This window comes from Lissotriton vulgaris, chromosome 8 (assembly GCF_964263255.1).
Source record: "Lissotriton vulgaris chromosome 8, aLisVul1.2, whole genome shotgun sequence".
NCBI lineage: Eukaryota > Metazoa > Chordata > Amphibia > Caudata > Salamandridae > Lissotriton > Lissotriton vulgaris.
The window spans coordinates 229689526-229712530 of record NC_141696.1 but is presented as its reverse complement, the minus strand read 5'-3'; the positions used below and the strand labels follow the sequence as shown (position 1 = coordinate 229712530).

The 23005-nt window shown below is 45.6% G+C and overlaps 1 protein-coding gene across 1 annotated transcript in view; it reads right to left on the bottom strand.

Annotated features, from left to right (window-relative positions):
• The window catches only part of TIAM1 (TIAM Rac1 associated GEF 1), a 499324-nt gene that overhangs the window by 274431 nt on the left and 201888 nt on the right, over positions 1–23005 (bottom strand). The window contains exons 4-5 of the mRNA XM_086934005.1: positions 6076–6520; positions 560–732 (exon numbers count right to left, since the gene is read on the bottom strand). Coding sequence (XP_086790131.1) covers positions 560–732; positions 6076–6520 — 618 coding nt within the window. The remainder of the gene's footprint in view (positions 1–559; positions 733–6075; positions 6521–23005) is intronic.

Here is a 23005-nt window from a genome sequence, read left to right as displayed (position 1 = left end):
AAGGCACAAAACCTAGTGTTTTTGAGGAATAGATAAATGCACAAGTGTAAAACCAAACAGTGTAATAGCCTACAGCCAAAGGGTACATTAAATGATAAATAAACTAGAGCAAGCAAAGCAAGTGTATTTTCGAACAAGCATTGTCAAAGCCAAAAGGTCTGGCTTTAATGTACCAACAAATATAAACAGTCCTTCACAAACGCGGTTTACATGTACTGCATGTAGAAAGGCTATTTATCACATTAAAGCCTACCCTACTGCCTTTGTCAATAATGAGAAAAAAGGAGGCAAACATTATTGCTTTCTGTGTAGAATGCATATCAGAGAGCAAGAATTATATGCGACAACAGCATGACTGGCTTTAGTTTTCAAATGTAAAATAGTTCCTTAAACATGGCAATGAAAGCACCTACTGGAAGACAGAATGAAACTCCAAACAGCCAATAGCACGAGGTTTGAGAGTAGTACTCCATTGGGTGGAGCAAAAGGACACATTTAAAGCAACTGGTAACTCAGAAGACATCTGCCCTCCCACATCAGACCAATTGAGTAGACAAACCTGAAACAGGAAGGCATCTCCCAGGGAATTACTGAGGCAGAAAACAAAGTCTTTCTTTGGGTGCTCAGGCACAGCCTGCACGATGCTGTTCTCCACCCAGACCGCGTGCTTCGGGCTGCTGTTATTGTCATGGCCGGATCGTCCATCACTCTCATAAAAGAATAAAGTGCATCCTGGGGAAATAAAAGCGGGGCATTAGCAGTACATTTACATCGTAAAACCACATTGACGAGCTCCATATCCTTAGTGTAGCCGTGGAACCCCAACGCTTAAAATAATGGCGAAGGAAGGCGGAATTAAACGACACTTCCTTGTCGCTGGCTCATTGCCATAATAAATCACAGACGGCAACAGATTTTTCTAAAATTCATGACTACTTCATATAGCTCATATAGGTCTAAGGAGCAGCCGAGAGCTCTACAATGAACACGTTTGCTGTAGCAGGAGCGTCCCAGCCACAAAATGTAAATGTACAGGAATTTATATAGCGCAAATCACCGAGCGGTTTCTAAGCGCTTGCTTAGGGAACCCGTCCTGGTATTCCCCTGTGAGATAACCCCGGTAGGGTATCCGCAAGGTGAAAGCCAGGCATCCCGCCGCGAGGGGCCGTTGTGGAGATTAAGCAAGCTATTGCCCAGAGTCGCAGAGTGTGAACCCGTGAATCGAGTAGGCACCGGAGCGAGAATTGTCGAGTCCGTGGACATTTTTAGGACTCAAGACCCCGTCGAGCCGGGAATTGATCCCTGGTCCCGGGCTGCCCTCTGCTTCCAGGTCTGCCTCCTCTAACCAGTGAGCCACACTTCTCCACAAAGCGAGTTACACGGAACAATATTGTGCACAAAAACCAGAAAGTCGGGAAGGGGGTGGGGACATTAAATTGGGGCAGTACTCCAGACCGTATGTAACGGACAATATTCATATGTACGAATTTGTACACATTCATATTACACGTCTTTGTGATTCAAGAGCCATGTGAGAGAACTATATTTGGTTGTGGATGCACCGAGGTGTTTTCCTAGATACATTGCATGTTAATGGATGCACCCAGTAATGTAAGTCCAGCATATAGAAGGCTCATATTTCCTGCCTACTGTATCCTCATGATTTCTATATTAATGTTTAGCCTCCCATGTCTTTCCAGGACCTGCAACTGTTGTTGCCTCTTCTACCACTCCGAAAACATAGCGCTATGCAGTCACCAGTCTTTCCGGGGAGAGCTAGTTTATCTCTCGGGCTACCTCCCTAAAGCGTATAGCTCCATCATTCTCAGGCGACCACTTCCTTCTCCATCCTTTCTCCAATGATACAACAAATGCTAGAAAACTGACATAGAGACACATCTTGTCACTTCTTACCCTCCACCGCAGAGATGTGTAACAAGAGCTTTCCACATTTTCACCCAAACCATTCACTCAATAGAAGCTTCTTGATTAGTCGAAGGCCTTCTCTCAACAAGCAACAATGTCTTGAATGGCAGACATAGCTCATAGGACGTACCCACACTACAGAATGTTCACTACCCCTCCAATAACAAATGCATCCATTGCTTTCACAATTATCCCTTAAGTGATCTGCAAATACCACTATACAGCTCCTCAAACATGCAAAAAAAGTTTTGAAAATGCTTCAAAAATATCTCTCCCAATCTCGATAAAATCCTTCTCACATCGTCCCTCATTCACAGCCCAAACAGTGGTCCACAAAAGAGTGAAAACGCGTTCAGCAAACACAACACTAATGTTCTTTATATGCCTGCCCCACAGTTCGACTAAAATATCCTCAATAACGTCTTTTCAAAATTCCACTTTAATGAAAATATCTACAATAATATTTCTTTAACATTAACCTAAGAGCTTCACAAGGTCCCTTGAGAATCCTTCACATATGCCCCCCACAATACTCCAACACTGACTCCCACGGTGCTGCAGATACTTACGGCAATAAAATCAATACAATCACACTGCTACTCACACATTCCCCAGAGTACTCCCAGTGTGGACCATGACCCATTGCAAATGTCCACAATGTTCCTCAAATGTCACCCCATAATGTTCTTTGAAAGCCAGTGTCCCAAAGCCTATATATTGTAATGGTCCTGATATAGAACCAACAGCACTCCTCTAATATTACACAAAATGCTAAAAAAAAAAAGAATATGCCTAGTTAAGCTCAAACATCCCCGGTAACACCGAGCAAATGTTCCACGCAAAACTCTTCAAGTGTCCCCTTAATACCTGGCAGATATCACTCAAGAGAGCCCGAGAGTGTTCCCTCTGCAGTGGTTAGCCAGTTTTGCACCACACAGAGTGGGCCTGCATGCATGGATGCAGTATCCCAGTTACAACCCAAGCATTCTTTAATGACCATGCCTTTAATGTGCTTGATAAAGTCTATACAACAACACCATCAGCCACAGCAGGCAAGAGCTAATAAGTGTGGCATTTAAGTTAGAGGTGCTCCTACTGCGATAATAAATACTTATTGAAAAAGTTCCCACTTCTCCTTCAGGCTTGGTCAGAACCATATCACATTCTGCACAAACATGTGTAGGTACCTAAAGAAGAAGCTGAATGTATTCCATTTAGCAAGAGTTGCGAGAAATCAGTGAAACCTGCAATAAAGCCATGGCACGTTGGCTCTCTACTCTATTTCAGCATTTCTATAGTACTTTCAATAGATCTGTTGAGCACTCTGCAGGTTGGTGATTAGGATTGTACAATCTTCTAGAGGATCGGTGAAGAAAGGTTTTAGTTGTGGTGTAGAGTTTTTCCTTTTGTTCGTGATGCCCAGGGTGTGTGCTCCAAACTCCTGGCAGCAGCGAGTGGCGGCGCTCTGCTAATCAAGTAGTAGGCAAGAAAGCATGAGGAGCAGCTTTGGGGGACCCTGTAGACCAACCAGTGTCATCTGAGGATATCCGTGTTGTGTTTTACAATTGCAATCTTTGCTGGAGCACTGAATGCCAGTGGCCTTGATGATCATTATTCTTAATGGGATAGAGTCCCTAAGTTTGCAAGCAGCATAAGGGGAGATGCAACCATATGGGTGATGGTCGAATTACTCCTAATAGTGATAAGACCACTACCACAAGACTGTCACCCCCCCCCCCACCCCCCCCCCCCGGGGATAGTGCGATCTGTTAAGCCACATTGTGCATTCTTAAAATAAATGATTGCAGTCCAAAAAAGCAAAATGTGGGGTATTTTTGCAACAGGCACTAAGTGAGCCTGTCACAAAAGTATCGTGGTCCAGATGTAGGGCCAGCAGACTAACAACGCGCATGAGAGCTGTGAAGACAAATGTTGGGAGCATGCAGTGGCGGCTCTCAGAGGGTGTGCTGCAGGGCGGTGGGGCGGGGAGGGGCAGGGTAGAAGGGTAGTGGGTTCGTACATACGACGGACAGGAGTAAAGAGTAAAATAAGTAATTAAATAAATGAAAGTATTTACCTTACGCTCCCTACATCACCAACTCGGCGTTGTAGCGTGTAGCAAGATCAAGGTAAATAGTTTTATTTGATTTAATTACTTACTTTACTCCTGTCTGTCATATGTCCGAGTCCACTACCCCCACCCTGGCCCTCCACCGCCCCACCCGCAGCACTCCCTCTGCGTGCCGCCACTGGGAGCATGAGAAACAGAATATGTAAATTTTAAAGCTGCTCTACCACCGCCCTCCTGTTATGCTTCCTAGCGTCAAAAAAATGGCGCTGGAGGAGGGGATACTGCTTAAATTAAGGTGAGAGGAGGGCAGAGGAGGCTGAAGTAACAGCTCCCTCCTGCACTATTATTTCACGCTGCTAATTGTGGGTGATGGTGGTGCAGCGGGAAGCGGTGGGTGGGGATAGAGGCGGAAAGTGGGTACCACAGGGAATGTGGGGGTAAGAAGGAGGAGAGGAGTGCAGGAAGGAACAAGAGTGAGAGGAAGAGGCTGGGGAGGGTGCTGCCATTTATTAAGACTGTCTGGGGTTGGGGGGCAAATTAAGGGCGGGAGTAAGCAAGTGAAAATGTGCCACAAGGGGGCCAGGAGACCGCCAAAGGAGGCTGGGACATTAGCATATCTGCTAAGTCCCAGCCTCATGTAGACTTTTTATCCCAGCTGTGAATTCACAGGAGGCGGGCGCTACATCTCCTAGGTGCCTTACATCAGTGCGAGAGTAAGAAACCCCACTCTTCTGCCCAGCTTCTTTTTGTTGGCCCAGCGTGGAAGCGAAGGGTCAAACAAAAGAGGGTTGAACAAAGGGTTTCTTTATGATTTTTCAGGGGCTTTTGTAAAATTTGTGGGGCTTTTACAAAAGTTGTACTTTTCCATTTTTTTTGCAAATGGCAAAATGTAGGAGGGTCCGACAAGAGGCACTATTACACCACCACTAAATCACTTGAGAGAGTCCACTGAGGAGAGAAAAGAGTGCAACCCCTGGAGACACAGATAATCCTGCAGTAAACCGCTATATTGAGTCCCCTCAAGAGCAATAGGCAGCCAAACAACTCAGGCACTGTTAAACCACCAATAAATCACTTTACGGAGTTCATCCAGGAGCGATAGGCGACCTGTTATGGGTGCATTGTTAAACCATCACTAAGACAGATATGAAGTCAACTCTGGTGCAATAGAAAGTCACGCGCTTATAGACACCATTATTACCCAAGATAAAACACTATTTAAAGTCTACCCCGGTGCAACAGAAGCCCAGAGCCCTGGAGACACTGTGTAATCCTGGAATAATCAACAGTGCATTTCCTTATTTGAAGGCATGCCTCCTTTGTGGTTCATACTTTCAGGTGCTAGGCCCTTTTCAGCCCAAGAATGGACAGACACTACAGGAAGACACTTTGAACCCTTCCAAACGTTACTTGGATGGTGTGAGAAAAGGGACTAAACAGGTGGCAGCTCCTGCTCAGGATCAGATGAGTATGCCCCCGCCTGCTGCAAGCGCAGCAGGCAAACACAAATAAATAAAATGGAATGTACAGCGTGAGGGTGAGGGCGGGGCTGAATCTTGCAAATGTAGGATTTCAGCACTGGTCTACATTGCACATGACGGATTGGCTGGTCATCTAGGGACGCACTGCGCCGACATGCGCCCGACATGTGCCCGACATGGGCCCGACATGGGCCCGACCTGCGCACTGTAGACCCAGCAATCCAAAGGCAGTGAAACAGCCTGGGGATTGCTGGCACAGGACCCCAGCCTCAAAACGAACGTGGGGTGATCCTGCTTCCGCCAATCCTGGAGCTGCTTTCACAGCATGAGAGCAGCTCCAGGATTGGTTGGAGCTGTGGTCCACGAGAAGGAAGGAAGTCCTTTCGTGCTTGTGGAGAGCAAACCGAAATGATGCACCGGTGGAGCTCCCGAAAGAATGGTTAGTTCTACGGTTTCGCGCCCTACCATTTTTTTAAGCTAACCACCACTGGGATTAAATAGAGCTCACCTAGTCCCAGTGACAAAGGTGAATGAGGGTTGGGAGGGGCCAACCATGGAAAGAGAAACAAAGCCCAATACTTAAACATGCAAGCTTACCTTTTAAACAAACCCAATACTGCTTCCACTTCCGGCGAGTCGCAGGCTCGACTTTTTTATTTTTCTTGTGCACTAGGAAGTTTTTCACAGCAAGAGCACCTGCTTTGCGTACAGTTCCCTGAGTGGCATTAGGTAGGAAGTCAGATTGTCCTGGTGAGCTCAAAGTGCCACTGCTTTGTTCATCGCTCAACTGAGAGTTTGCTTCTTCGACATTTTCTCGATACGCGCTGCTCATCTCCAGCTCCCGCCGGAAGTTCTCGTACACACCCTGGCGCAGTACATCTGTCGAACTGCTGCCGCTTTCGCTGCCCACGAAAGCCCTCGACAATGGCGGAGAGTAACTGGATGTGGTGGCATTCGAATGCCTAGAAAGTAGGTCTGTATCAGTTGGCGTGCAGTTAATGCCGCTGTCAGCGAACTCGCTTCCATCACCAGTATGGACATCCTAAGGAGAAGAAGAAATGCAAGTAAGTCTGAGAATCCAGAGTTAGCGTTCTCAACAAGCACACCTTTAAGCAACTGGATGAGTTGATGGTAAATTGTGCAACAAAAGATTGGAATTTTTCAAATACCGAAATAGTTCAGCATCGTTCTCTCTTTTTTTTTTTTTAAACAACTCTTATCACAATTCCTCAAGAACTGCCATTGGCGCAATGTCATATCTTACTAAATTCATTATTCCCGCCTACTTTTGTCAGTTATAACTTTTGGAGATTTTACAGACTTTTTTCCTTTGGCATTCAATCAACAGCCACATATACCTGTGACCCTTGTCATGTTCACCTCCTAGCTGCATAACTTAGCCATGAATGGAGCAAAGAATGTTTTAAAAAATATTATTTAATTGTATTTGGTATTTATGTAGTGCTTTCCATCCCTCTCATGAGCCTAACACTTTCTGAAATGTCCAGTAGCTACTCCATATGTATCGTTTATATAGCACTAGGTAGCAATGTTGCGGTCATGTACCATTCTTTTGTTGAATATCAACAAACTAGACAAGCGAATTCAGAGACAGTCAATGTGAGCCGAGACCGCGCTCCCTCAAAGTCCAAACAATCTACCCTCTTAAAGGCAAACTGGCTTTTGAGAAGACTCTTTGGCTCACCCTGGATAGCTCGGCTCAAGCAGCAAAGGCCACCAGCAGGGCAATGGATGCAGTTGCAAGTGGAACACTAACCAGAAATCAGTACATTTAAACCGTAGACGACCCAAATAGAGTCAATTAAACCTAGGCAAGGAAATCTGATCTAGGGTTCGAAAGCAGCAGTAAAAAATAATGTGGGATACCTTGGGGGGGGGGGGTCTTGGGGGGGGGGGAAGAGAGACACCTGAAGTGCCAGAGATCATTTTGTTGATCAAAATGGCCTCCAAAGGCAGCAGTGCATTCATGTCAGGCACTGAATGGAATCACTGCCCGCCGCAGCTCATTTAGGAGACAGAATGGTCTGTGGACCGCAGCTTCAAAATCCTATGTGCAGCTCACCTGCAGCAAAATTGACTAAAGGCTACCTTGACAAAATTGCCCAAATCTTCAACACTCTCTCAAATATTAGTCTACCATTTCCAGCTGCAGGGGCTCCCTACAATTCCAACTTGTCCATGGGATTTATCCATTTCGCAGGAGAACCACCCGCTTCGTTTGATCATAGGACCTTGTACAGTTCTTAGGCGCAGGGAAGATGCTTCACAAGAGCAGGCACAAGAAATGTCCTCTTCCACAGGTTTTCTTCCATGTAGCTTTGGATTCCTCTCTTTTAGGCAAACTCTGCACTCTCCAGTCACAGGAGAAATGTACCTAATGGGTAAACTATGCTTCTTTGGCAGCAAAGGACCCCTGTGCCCTTTGATGTCAAGAGGTTAGCACCACTAGCACTCTGGATCATCTTCCTAGTCCCGAGCTGGAGTCTAAAATCTTCACAGGAAGAAGTTCTTCTTTTCTAGTCAGCTCTGAGCTGGACCATAACCAGTGCTTCCAAAATATTTTGAAAAACCAATTACTGGGACAACAGGACTCTCAGGCCCTGCACATGCTACCCACTCGGCTAGTTACCCCTCTTGCAAACAAAATTCCAAGATAATCTACTGGGTTGTCAGGAGTCAACTAATTCATAGCATAAACTCAATAGATAAATTAAACCAAATCTGTATAAGCCTATAAATGTATACGATAAGACCGTATACAGATAACTAGATAAAGGTCATACTGTATTAGAATTCTACATACTCCACATGTTGTCTGAAACAAAAATATATTGAACTTGTTAGTCTGTCAATACCCATAATCATGACAATAATGGAGCTTTATTTTTACTTTTTTAGTAGGATGTGATACTTAAAGATGTAATTATTATTCCTGCAGCCAAGAGGCAGCAGCAGGATAGCTGTGAAACACGCGTCATCCTTTGCAGGATTTTGCTTGAGAGTTAGGCTGCTACTAAGTGACTGAGCATTTTGCCAGATCAGGTCGTTCCAGACACAGTTCCTGAGGATTAGATACTGGACTTCGGGTTTCCATGGATTTTGTTTCTCTTGGGTTGGACTTTTAAGGATTGAGAACATTTGACAGACTAAGAAGGTGGTTTCTACATATATTTTTATTTCAGGCAAAATGTGAAGCATTGAATTAGTTAACACCCCACAACCCAGTAGTTTATCTTGGAATCTTACCAAAACTGTCCTAGTCATGGAAGGGTGGCATTGGGACTAACATTCTGAAGGTCAGCTCTGCACAGAGCCTTTTTTTTTTTAACTTAGGACCGAGTCAAGATTCAAAAGGTATTGTATGTCTCTTAAATGGATGACTCTTTCAATTGATCCAGGAAGGAATGCTCACTTCTTACTCCTTCCTCAAAAGGAGTAGTTGTTTTAACTGAATGACAATGTAACTCCACCCAGAGGGGGTGCTCTTTTGTTAAAAAATACATGCGGAGTGGGTATTCATAGTTACATTTCCCAGAATCATGTTTACTAGGCATTATTGGCAGGAATCAGTGATAAGGAGTTTTTCATTAATAAGCCACATTTTGACCAGTCCTGTCCCTTTATTCTAAACTGTCCTTAACCTCTCACTACAAGTTGTGAAAGTGGCACTGAGCGTCTGGTTGCTCTTGAGAATCTTGAATCACGAAGAGCACTTTCCCCAAATTCAGCTATCCCTCACAAGTCTTCACAATGAACCCCTTAGGCGCCGCTAACTGGTCCATACCAGTTGACTGCACTCTGACCTACCAGAGGACGAAATGGAGAATCTACAATTCATCCAGGATGGATCTTCCCATTAGATTGTATTCTTAGCCTGGTGCAAGAACATCACCTCAATGCTAAATAGCCTTCAATGGCTGTCTGAAGTAAGATGTATAAGCTTTGTGGACTGAGAATTTCCGACACTGTGCTGGGGTGCTGTTTTGTTTGGTGAATGCCAACTGCCTTTCTAGGACTACCAGTTTGCCCTGAAGTGATGTCACTGAGTAGTTCCCACCATGGAGACCTCGCAAGATCTCGCGATATCACGCCATACCCATTAGTCCTTCTATTTCCCTATTTATTGCCACTAAGGGAGAGCTGAGGGGTTAACACTTATTTTACACCTAGGGAGACCGTTTCCCTTATGTTGTTGTCCTAATATCGGCGTAATTGTGTCTATCTTGAAAGACGCCGATGCCGGGACTACAATTATGGCTGCCGTGACGATATCTGGTAGTCCTTCGCGCGCGATCACGCGTTATTTCCTAGTGATCGCGGTAAGACTACTAAGATGGCCGCGATGATGCAGTTTTGTAGTTTTTACATGAGATCACGCGTGATTTGGAGCGTGGTTTCGAACGCAAAGTAGTGCGCAGTTGAATATACTTAACATTTGATCATTAATGGGTATTGAACACTGGAAAAGGTACTGTCCTCTATGTTTTGGGGCAAACAATATAGTACAGGACATGTCACATTGATTACTGGGTTGAGATGTAGTATCCAAGTTAGGCGGAAGGTTACCATACAAACTATCCCTCATAGCCTATTTATACTCAATCCACACTGAGGTCGGTGCCTCCCCCAAGCCTCAGATGACAGCTTGAGGTACCGACGGTTAGGTAAGTGAGACTATTTGCTGCCAAGATACTACAGAGTAGGTATCAAAATGAATAAATAACATCTTGTGATTAGAATCTTGCTGGGATTTAGACCAGTAGTTGTCAGAGTTAATAGTGTTAGGACACTAGTTTGCTGGGTCCACTGGAGCTGCTATGGACCTACTTCAGTTTTAAACTCTGGGAAATAGGGCAATACAGGAAGGAGTTTGACACATAGTGATAGGCTTATATGTTTTAAGCTTTATTATGCGACATTTCCTCCTTTCTTCCCTATACCAGTGCGGTGCCTCCTATACCTGAGCAGTGTCCAGGCGAGGTGAGGTAGCTTCACCCTTCAGTCGGGGTGAGCATTGAATTTACTACTTTTTTCACACAATGTTGGGTGGATAGGGTGTATTGAGAACAGATACAATCAGATATATAGTTATTGTTTGATGTGTTTTCCTTCGCAGGATTCACTAGAGTACGAGTGAGTCGGAGGGTGACATCATATAGTTATTACAGGTTGTACCGTAGTGAACCATCTCTTTTCAGTTTTCCCATTTTATCTTATGGTGGAGGTGAACATTTTTCACTTGTAAGAGTGCAACGAGTATAAGAACAGAGGCCCTGATGAATGCCGTGGGATTAGACCCCCAATAGGCAGAAACATGTTGGCCCCTTTACAGACAGATATTTGTTACTGTCATCTTGCACTGTTCTGTTTTTAATTAGGAGGCATGTCTTGTCCATAGAATAAAGTTGCGTAAAGGAGGACATTCCATCCTATTTTAAGTCACATTTTCTGTTTTGTTGCACCTTTTTCAAAACCATCAATAGATCAGTCATTGCGGATGTTTCATCAGGACTGGTGGACCAAATCCTAAGATATCAACACTGTGTGGTTCAGTCCCATTGATCAGGGGACTAGCCGTTCACACTCCAGGGTTTGGCCAGATGATATGACTGATCACAAAAGTCTTTTTTGATGGAAACCCTACATCACTCTTTTGGACTGGTCAGCCACTGATGAATAGTCTATAATGTATCGATCTCTTTTTCACCTTTGTATCCACTTGTTTTCTTACTTTGTCCTTATTCTTTTGAACACACGTTGAGATCTAGGTGACTCCGTAGTGATAACATAGCTCTAATAGTTAGCTAATAGACCCCCTGTGTTTCTTATGGTGTATAACTGCCTTTCTATGCCAATAAACACAATTAGCCCACAAAGGGACAAAATGTTCCCAACACAGGAAGAATAACTTACTCTCCCACACTTTTTCGCACACCCCGGAAAGGCCAGTCACCCTCACTATAAACAAATGTTGGTTACCATCTTTGGTTTCTGAAGAGCAGAGATAATCCTTTCAACTCACTGAATGTTGTATCTTTTGACACCAACAAATAACTCTGTTCTATAAATATTTGATACCATTTCAAAATAGAATGATCCATTCCAGAGAAATTCTGGATACGTTCTGCTTTCACAAATTCATAGATCGTATTTTTATATAAATGTTCCAGCGTTAGTGGGACAAAGCTAATTTATTAAGCAGTTGCGACTCTGCAACAAGAGGTACCTGAACGATATTGTATGAGCTAGGATGACAAGACGTGTGAAAAGGACAAATCAGTGCACAGGGCCAAAAGAGTCAAAGAGAAACCAGGTTAATAACCCATCAATTGGGTACATTGATGGAAGCTAACCCCTTGCGCATCTCCGCGAGGTTTACAGAACTAGGCACTGAGCACACGTTTGTGGCTCCTACCTCGTCTCCTATTCCCGCCATTATCACAATCCAAGGGAAAGGAAACTCAGCAATACTCTCGCACCTAGGTGGACCTGTGAGCACACGTCGGTGACTCCCTCATCGCCTCCACTCCCCCTGATCTTTCTGTTACCTCTGGACCGACGCATAGCTGAGCCCTGCTCGCAGTCCTGAACCTTTATCATCACACCTGAACCTTTAATTTAAGGCAAAATCACACAGGCATGCTTATCTAAACATCCTGATGATGATCCACGCATTGTTCACATGGATCGAAATGCTTTCGACACCTTAAAACACCTAATACAACACCAGAATTTCTATCATTTTACTATGTAAAGGTGTTTCTTGCGATTTATCACATCGAGAATTTTTTCTGTAACAAACTGTAAGCTTTGCCTGAGCCCCCTTGTGTGTTTCCTAACTATTTATTTGTGTTTTTGTAGTAGGATGCAGGTTTGTGTCCCACTTTCTGTATTTTAGTTTCTACACATTTTGAATAATTGTTAAATATTAAATATCAGACCTCTGTCCGGCTGGACAAGTTCAACCAATATACTATTGATTGGGTCTATATTCATTTATGTGCCTTTATACCTATTTCCCTAGGGACCATTGCAGTTTAAAATAACTGAATCCCGAGGTCCCGGGCTGACTTTGCTTGGGTCCCCTTTTTGAATTATAATAGATTGTAAATTTTGAAGGCACTGCTTTTAGAACGTGTTATTTTTAATCAGATATTGCTGTGCATTCAGTTCTGAGTTTAGTAACAGTAAGGTAAACTAAATGGATCAAATATGTAGTGAATTACAATTTACTTTATTTAACGATGTAATGAGGCTTCCAGACATTACAGCTTAGATAAGAGGGAAATGCATAAGATCAAGAGTATTAAAATTCTAAACATGTGACCATAGAAATATGAATTGATGTCATGACTAGTGAATGAGTCTCAGATTACTTACGCTAAAGTTCTACTTATTTATATTGCGGAACAGATGCCGTTGGGGTATTAATGAAGAATAACAAGTACATGTGCTGTGTAAACCCTTTAGTGGTGCGCCAGCAAACAGGTTGTTAAAACAGTAAAGTTACACAATCCACAGCACATCATAACTGTAATGACCATAAGCCACAAGAGACCAGGTAACAATATAAACATCACCATAGCCAGTGGTAATCACAAACAGGAGAAAAACATTAACAAGAAACATAATAACTCAGTTCCACCATTATCACTTCAATACTTAACTTCACTGGCTACCCAACTGTATTATCAGCCAAACATCATACAAAGCAGTAGCAAAAAATAAAACACCATTCTAAATGGTTGGAAATTAACCACTGCAAAAGACCAATGTGGTACTCAAAACCATATTCCAGCTAAAGAATGAAAAATCAAGAAATGCGAAAAGAAGATTGGAAAAGTTCTTCTGAAGATATTCACCACGCCCATGAAACAACATGCCACCACAGAATTCCTTGCTGGTTCACTTCTACACTAGGGAAGGATCTGAAAATACACTGATTCATGGAGCTTCATATCAGACGAGAAAGAAGCGGGTGCCACTGGAATAGAACTTACTTTCGTCTGAAGGATAGTGCTCCATTATTTTCCAGCTAGATCTCGGACACTTGCTAGGTCTCTGACACTGACAGACACACTGACACACACACTGACACACACACTGACACACACACACTGACACACACACACTGACACACACACACACTGACACACACACACACTGACACACACACACACAGACACACACACACAGACACACACAGACACACGCACACACACACAGACACACACATTGACACACACATTGACACACACATTGACACACACATTGACACACACATTGACACACACATTGACACACACACACACCAACACACACACACTGACACACACAGACACACACACACACACAGACACACACACACTGACACACACACACACACTGACACACACACACACACACAAAAGAGAAAGCCCAGGATTCCCTGGACCAAAATAAATCCTCACCCCATCAAAAGAGTTTCCTTGCTACTAACCATGTATGATTCAGAAAAGGGGGTGTATGGCCTAAATATGGACACCATAAATATCAACTTGAGTGCAATTGGGAAAGACCTAACGCCCAATATCAACACCTTGGCAGCAGGTACTATATTCCTGCATCATTTGGTCAATACATTAAATGGAAGTCAAAGCTCATGGATTGATGAAGCCAACTTTTTTTAAACAAATCAGCCTAACATATTCATAACAAAATGTGTCAGTCAGATAACTTTTTAAGGGTGCTTCTCCGTGACTTTCAGGGGTGGCAGCCCAGTGGGTCAATCATCTCCTGGATCAGATTAAGGATTGGTGGAAGGAAGTGGATGGGTGTGTGTGTGTGTATGGCAACATGGATGTTATGTTCTGTTAATGGGGATTTATAGAGTACACATACACCAACAGGTCTCTTGGTGCTTGTTGGACATGGCCCTTTTGGCAGGTTCACCCCAAAACTTTTTGCATTCTCCTAGCCTTTTTCTGAAACCTGGTGTTGGTGATTTAAGGCTCTGAGCACCTTAGCACTGTGGTCCAGTGTAAAGTGCGTGTGCTCTCTGTGTGCATGTGGTGGGATTGGCCTCCACTCCCATAGGAATGCATTGGGGATAAGTGCGTCAGAGGTCATTCCTGGTATGAGAGGAGCGGCAGGGGCGAGTTTAATATGCATGTATGAACTCGTGAGAATAAATGCTGTGCAATGGTTGCGCAGATTTATGATGACTGATGGAGAAATGCCACTTTTAGAAGTTGGCATTTCTGTGTGCTATATGTCTGCCTGCCTGATGTGAATTGCATGTTGGGCTTTTGAGCGACAGGAGCTGGGAGGTGTGGGTGACATTTTGAATAGTGGGAGAAGAAGTGCCTGGTCCCTGAATAGGATGGTGCCTGCCCTAGTGAATGCTGGCTCCGCCCCCCTGTGGTGTATCTGATGACGAGCCCCCACCTAACAAAAGGGAAGAGGCGCCTGCTAAACAGATTGCTCCTGAAGCAGTTGGAAGTGGTTCCCCACGTCCTGCACTTTAGACAAATGAATTAGGGATATAAAAGTAGGGCCTGTGACCCCATGAAGATGAAGGTGTTCAATTCTGTGCTTGGGTGCTGGTCCTGATGCTGCCGGGGCCCGGGAAGAACCGTCATGGGGCTTGCCTCCCGGCTGGAGGTCCCTGTGTGCTGGCCTGCCTAGGCCCAGCTTTGCCCCATGGACCTGAAGGACTGCTTTCTTCTCTAGCAATGCTTTATTTTAATTTTCCCCACAAAGACAGAAAAAGGAGCGTGGGCTGTGCAGCACTGAGCTGCAGCCCCTTTGAGGGGGCATTCCCCTCGTCGGGGTTCCCCCGTGAGGCAGAGGAGCAGGAGCCCACCCGGCTTCATGTTTGTTTGGGACTCGTTGGACCAGCAGGTGCGGGTGCCCATCCCGCGAGTTGGTGCTCAAGCGGGAGCCCACCCTGCGTCTGTGCATATTTTTGGGTAGCAGTTTCCCCACATTTTTATGGTGTGAGCGGGTACCCACCCCGCATGGATGCGTGCCTGAAAGCAGGTGCCCACCCCGCGTTTGCCAAGGGAATTACCGCCGCAGCCCGAGCCGTAAAACGGAAGTCAGGCACATTCGCCTGACTGTGGGCAGGGCCTCACGGATGTCACTTCCGCCTTCCCCCGTCCAGGAGAAGGCGGCCCGGAAGCCCTGCGTATGCAGAGAGAAGTCCTTGTCCCAGGAAGGGGGACCGGGCAAGGAGAAGCCAGGCAAGAGTGCGGCAGGGCTCCCATGAGTGGGAGAGAGCCTGAAGAGGATGAGGTCTGGTGACTCCGGGGTCCCGTGTGCAAGGGAGAGCCCCGTGGTGTGGTGATTGCAGCACCGGGGGCAGGAGGCACATTGTCGGTTCCTGCCCCCTCCGCCTCGAAGATGAGAGAGAGCCCCCGAGGAGTGGGGCTCTCCTGTGCCGGACGTCTAGACCAGAGGAGATCTGCAGCATGAGCACCGGCGAAGAGAGGAGATGGAGCAGCGTGAGGAGTCCTCCAGAGAACCCGGTGAGTGGGGCTCCGATCTAACTTGGTGGGGGTGGTGTTGGGCACATTTTCGGTGGCCTCCCCTCTTGGTGGTCGTACTGAGGGCCCTGTAGTGCCTGTGCTAGTTTTACAGCTTCCCCGCCAGGCAGTGGGCAGCTGCAACGAGGGAGCCATTTTATTTTTAGCAGTCCCTGAGTGGGACTTGGGGGCCATGTTGTTTCCAGAGCTCGTGTGGCTCCAACGAGGGACACAGTCATTTTAGGGCCCTAATGGGGGTCTTGAGGACCCTGCGGGCCCATGCCCATTTGGCCACAGGTTGCAATAGTCCTAGTGGGACTGGAGAGGCACAGTGAGTGCCAGGCCTTCCTTACATCACAGCTGCCCGGCAATTAGCGGCCAGCTGCTACGTTTAGGCTGTCAGTTCTTTGGGGGCATTTTGGTAGGAGATAGGAGTGAGAGACACTCTTGCCCCAGCGCAATTGCGCAAAGTATGGATTCTGCTGCAGTGGCAGCCACCCATATATTTTGGGACAGAGGGCATTTGAGCCCCAGCGACAAGCCAGTTGGCTTGGGGGTCATGTTGTGCACTGTGTTTATGATGGTAATGCCTAATGTTATGTTATGTTATGTTATGTTAAAGGATTTTGATACCGCGCTCATACACCAATTGGTTTCTTGGCGCTCGAAGACAGTGGGCTAGGGCGCAGGGGGTGTGGACAGCTAACCGTGGGCAAGACGGAACAAATGAGTTTTTAAAGATTTGCGAAAAGTGGGATAGTCAGGGATGAGCCGAATGGGGAGGGGAAGGGAGTTCCAAGTAGATGGGGCAAGGAAGGAGAAGCCAGCACCACCGTGCTTCTTGCGTCTGAACCTAGGAGTGGACAACAGATTGTGGGCAGAGGATCTAAGGTGTCGGGGAGGGATGTAAGGGTGTAGGCAAAGAGAAATAAAAGCAGGAGCGGAGACAAAAAGAGATTTGAAAACGGTGCAGCCAAGTTTGAAGATGCATCGTTGCGCAACAGGGAGCCAGTGCAGAGTTTTTAACAGTGGGGTGACATGTTGATGTTTTGGTTGCTGAAAAATTAATCTGGCAGCCTGGTTTTGCACCAGTTGAAGCCGTTGAAGATGGTAGGCTGGAATCCCCACGTATAGACAGTTGGCATAGTCTAAACGTGAGGTAACCAAGGCCAGGATGACAAGGATAAGAGCCTCTGGGGACAGGTACCTTCGGATCTTCCCGATCCTGCGAAGATGGAAAAAGCAGGCCGAGGTAACAGCATTGATGTGCGGCCGCATCGAGAGGTCACTGGAGATGACAACACCTAGGCTCTTCACGGAGTCAACTGGGCAGGGGGGGGGCCGAGGGCAGGAGGCCAGAAGTTGGAAGTCCAAGGATGAGGGGGCCCGCCTATCAGGACCAGCTCTGTCTTGCTAGGGTTGAGCTTCAGCTGGCTGAAGTTCATCCACTCATAGATGGAGAGCATGGTGGTTTGGAAATTAGAACAGGAAAGAGGAGAAGAGTCAATAGGAAAGATAAGTTGTAAGTCATCTGCATAATTAAAAGTGGTAACAGAAGAGTGACGGAGGGAGACCAGAAGAGGCTGCATATAAAGATTAAACAGGAGGGGGGATAAAGCAGAACCCTGGGGGACACCGCAAGAAAGTCAAGTGGAAGGGGCAGAAAAGGAGGATAGGTGAACAGATTGGGTCCGGAGTTGGAGAAAGGACACAATCAAAGACAGGGCCAGGCCCGATATCCCAGCATTTCTGACACGGTCGACCAAGATGTCGTGGTAGACCGTGTCGAAAGCGGCCGAAAGATCAAGTAGCACCAGGGCCTGGGCCAAGTTCTTGTCCGCCCCCTGTCTCAGCGTGTCCATAACCGCTGTAACCACTGCCTCCGTAGAATGGGAGGGTCTGAAACCAGCCTGTTGGTCATCGAGGAAATGAGTCTCCTCGATGAAAGAGCTCAGGCAGCGGGTGACATAGGTTTCCAGGACCTTCCCCAGATATGGGAGAAGGGAGATAGGTCGGTAGTTACCCAGTACCGCAGGATCAGAGCCGGGTTTTTTCAGAATAGGTACCACCACAGCGCTTTTGAAAGCATTGGGGACAGAGCCTGTGGAGAGTGACCGGTTTAAGAGGTCCAGAGGAGGGTCGGGACATGACATGAAGGCATCTCTAAGGATTTGGGGGGGACAACAATCCTTGGGGGAGCCTGAGCCCACAACCGAGAGTAGTGAGCGGAAGGTGTCTAAAGAAATCGGGGGAAAAACATTCAGGGAGTGGGGGTTCGGAGGAGGAAGGGCGCTGATGTGAGACATAGTGGTGGGGGGAATATTGTTTTTGATTGTGGCAATTTTGTCAACGAAAAAAGAATTGAGGGAGTCGCACAAAGCTTGTGATGGCTGAGGCTGAGGTGTTACACGGTCAGGAAGAGAAAGTTCAGCGACAATTGAAAAGATTTCTTTAGTCTTGGAGGCAGAGTTAATTACTTTTTGGGAGAAATAAGCAGATTTGGCTAGGATGATGGATTTTTTATAAGATTTAAGTAAGTCGATGTAAACAGACTTCAACGAGGGATCATAGTTACGCCTCCATCGGCGCTCAGACTGACGAAGAAGGAGTTTGCTGGCCTTGAGTTGGTCAGTGAACCAGCGCTGAGCGTCGTGGGGCCGCTTCGATTTAATGGATTTAACTGGAGCGACTGCGTCACTGGCTTGAGACAGCCATAGGTCCATTGCGGCTGCTTGGGAGTTCAAGTCGAAGTGGCTAGGGGGTAGGGTGGAAGCAAGGGTCGAGTGGAACAGAGAAATATCAGCGTGCTTCCAATTGCGTGCAGAGAAGTTGGAGGTTGGAGGGGGCGGGTGGGTGCAATGATTTGTAGGGAAAAAGAAATGAAAAAGTGGTCGGACCAGGTACAAGGGTACACCAGAGGAGAGGAAATGTCCAGATTAGTGGTCCACACCTGATCCAGGGTATGGCCCTTGATGTGAGTCGGAACTGAGATGTATTGGGAAAGATTTAGGCCAGATAGAAGACCAGAAAATTCAAGTGACACGGAGGATTCAGAAGGATCAGATGGCCAGTAATTAAAATCACCAATGATCAGGATCCTAGCGGAGTTAATGGTTAGTTGCGAAATAAGATCACTGAACAAAGATGGGAAAGAGGGCATGTTAACAGGGGGACGGTACACTAAGACACAAATGAAGGAGTGTTTGGGAGAGGAAAATTTCAACATAAGAATATCAGAATTCAATATAGGGGTGGTTGTTAAAGAAGTGAATTGCAGGTTGGAGCGAATGATGGCAGCAACTCCCCCACCCGGTCTACCAGAGGTCCTGTTGGAATGGAGGATATAGTAGCCCGGGGGTATTGCGGCCAAGATGTCAGGGTAGGAGTCCGCATGTAGCCAAGTTTCAACGAGGAGCAGGATGTCAATGTTGCCAGCCTCGAGAAGTTGGAAGACCTCAAGCTGATGTTTGGGAAGAGAGCGGGTGTTCAGGTACACAACAGAGATAGAGCGCGTACCAGAGGAGCTAGGCCTAGGAAGTGTGGGAGTGGTAGAGTTGGGGGGGAGGGAAGTAGAGGGAGCAGCCGGAGGGATGCTAGGTGAGAGAGGGGAGAGAATACCATGAGTCCGAGCGATGGCAATCATGTGAGGGGGAGGTGGAGCACGGGAAAAACATGAACGAAGTTCCAGGGAGGTGTATGTAATGCGTTGAGCAACATGCCTAATATGATTATTGTCGCTGGGATAAGCCTGACTGCTTGTGCCAAGCTACCAATGGGATGAGCATGGGTTATCTTCAGCATGTAACTCCATTGCCCTGACTAGAGTGGTGGTTTCTGCCTGGCTTTGGCGCAAGCCTTGGCCAACCAGAAATTCCATTTCTAACAGTGCTGAGTTAGTGACTTCCACTGAACTGCATCTAGCTGTAGGCTTGGGTAAACAGCCATGTTTTCAATTTCTTTCTAAAGCACATGCAGTTTGCTGTCTGCCTGAGTGCAACAGGCATGGAGTTCCAAAGTTGGGGTCCTAGCGTAGAGAATCGTGAGCCACCCATCCTTTTGCGTCTGAATCTCGGGGATGAAGCAATGCTGTATAAGGAACAGAAAATAGCCATTGTGACAGTCATCTCTTGGACCTCCAGGAACAAAGCCAAGTTCCTCAATTACAGCCCACTGATGATGCTGGTATCTGCCATATGGCTTCAGATCTACGGTTTTGATACCGACAGGTGATTCACAAATAGCAGTAGGTCTTTCTCTGTTGCTTAGCCTCGTATTTATCCTTTGACATAAATTAGGCACATTTTCATCAATATTTTGATTGAAAATGTCCAATACTTTCTTATCTTGCAGAACATTCAGAATGGTCTGGTGCTCCCTTTCCAAGAAGTTTGCCATTACTATTGCAAAAAAAGTGCTGGTTTGCAAGTGTGGATGACTGGTACTTGTGATAGATATACTCTGTGAAAGTGGCATGGTCTATGTTACCTCCTCAATGGTGTCATCAGTATGAGTGACAGATTTGATTTTATCATCCAATTCACTTATACCATCCTCTGCCAAAACCTTCAAAATGGCTCCAAATTGGAGATAATGTAGAGCATCAACAAACACACCGACTGCAAAGCAGACTAGGTGCTGATAACGTTTGTGTACTCCCTTCCTGTTGGTGCATCTAAAGAAAGGTGTCGAGGATGCTGGGTATCCTGTGTGCGTAGGCTCATGATTGTCTAGTCCAGGACAGGATTTCACAATTATTACTAGTAGGCCAGACTTCATTGACTTTGCTAGGAGGGAAAGGGGAGCAGCAATCACTATACTTCCCAATGTCACTGGCATAAACTCAAAAGACAATAAGATAGACAGCCAGCAAATCATGAGACCCATGTTTTTTTTAATTGTGGCCCATTCTAAGGAAATCCTTAATTAGTTAAAGCTTCTAGTCACTAAAGGCACCAATTATGTTTCCCATATATGTGCTGGTTAGGTGAGCCCTAGTGAAACCAGATTTGAGTTTTGACCTGCTGTGACAGTGAGAGAACAGTGGTGTTTGTAATGCATACATTTGTCTTCAGAATGACAGCTCATGCATGCGATCTCAAGCATTCGAGTCCTGGTTCAAGCATGTCCACTGACCCAATGGAACACACTAAGAGAAAGCCACCATCTGGTTGAGACGCTACACCCATTACTTGAGAGTGGTTAAAAATCAGGTCAATGGTCTGCGAAGTGCTATGACAACAACTACAGCTGGCACTAGTATTATTTTGCTTTTGAAGATATATTACCACTGATCTGGACTGCAGCAGTGAACCTACTGAAATCCTGGGGATGGTAAAGACCGGGATCTAACTCAGGTGTCTACAGAAACTAAAAAGAGGTCCTTAAGAAAAACTAACCCATGATTGCTACACATTTACCAATCACAATTAGAAAACATTTTGAAAAAGGAACCAGTCACACAACCTGAAAAAAACTATGTCCTGAACTACATGAAAGACACTATCTCTGCAGACTCCTGTTCAGAAAGGGATGTCACATCTTCATTGGACCTCTTCCCACTGGCCCCATATTGCCTTCTGCTCCAGTGACCGTGTTAACATAAGAACTGACCAGGAGCAACAGTATTAAAGAGCCAAAGATCTCTAAGCATCTTAAGCCACGAAGCTTTACCAGGGAGAGCACAAATCCAAGGATATAGAGACTTTGTCTTCTGGCTGCATGCAGCTCTTGCTTGATAGAATGTTGCTTTCTATCAGTGTGAAGGTGCGAACATAGCTTTGACCGATGGGTTCAACATCTGGCACACTAGCTTTGTTCACTCTACACCCAGTCCCTTAGTCTTTAACCACTAGAACAACCAATAGTCAACATTTGGATCTTTTCAGTTGGGGCTACTCAAGCACACTTAGAATGTTCCATTTAAGGACCTACATCCTTATTGGACATTTTACTTCAAGTTATACTTCTTTTATACATTATTTCTGCAATAAGTAGGTTCTAGCTACTAAATACTGGTTACTTCTTAATTTTAATTTCTAAAAGATGCTTTATTTATTGTGGTCTCAAATTATTTATGCTGTTTCTTGCAGCCCCCTAAACCCTTTCAGAGTTAATCCTAATACTCAGTTGAGACACTGAAGAGAGAGAGAAAAGTACCTTAAGGAGACAGTGGTTCTTCTCTGTATGTGAATAAAGTAATTAAGGTGCTGGGGAATCTCTGATAAAGTTTATTGCGCCTGACAGTGTGACTGAGTGTCAGCAAGGGGCAGACAGAGCTAGCAAGACAAACAGTTCGAGAGAAAAATGTGGGTGACTGGCCTCCAAGGCTTAACACCATGCAGTCTTTGTTACTCCTAGGGCTACATAATCGAGACATCTGACTTCAGGATACGATTACCCATGAGAACACTACTCGTAAATACACTTCACAACCAAACCAATGCACTCATTTATAAAATTGGGATCCATAATACCCATTTGGGCTGAATTGCATACTTCCGTGAACTAATTGCTAAAACTAGCACAACATCCTAGGACTGGCTGAGAACCATTTCAAAGTGACAAATCTTACTGCAACAACTACTTCCTTTTTGTGCATAACTTGGTCACTCTATTGTTTTCTGACATTGCTTGATTTTTTAGTTTTGTAGTTTGCTCACTAGCTTTACCAACATCTGGATCTGCCCAATACACAATTGTATTCAAGCTCTTCAAAAATAACAGAAATCAGCCTGTCAACAACAGGTCTACTCTGAGCAGACTCAAAATGTACACACGTTGCAGGAATATATGTTCCCTACAAAAAGGATGAAGCTATGGGTATCAATGATATCACGGAGCGGCCCCGAAATTCTGATTGACGGGGTCATCTCAATTTTAGAAACCTTGAGAAGTGTGGCTCACTGGTTAGAGGAGGCAGACCTGGAAGCAGAGGTCAGCCCGGGACCAGGGTTCAATTCCCAGCTCGGCGGGGTCTTGAGTCCTAAAATGTCTATGGACTC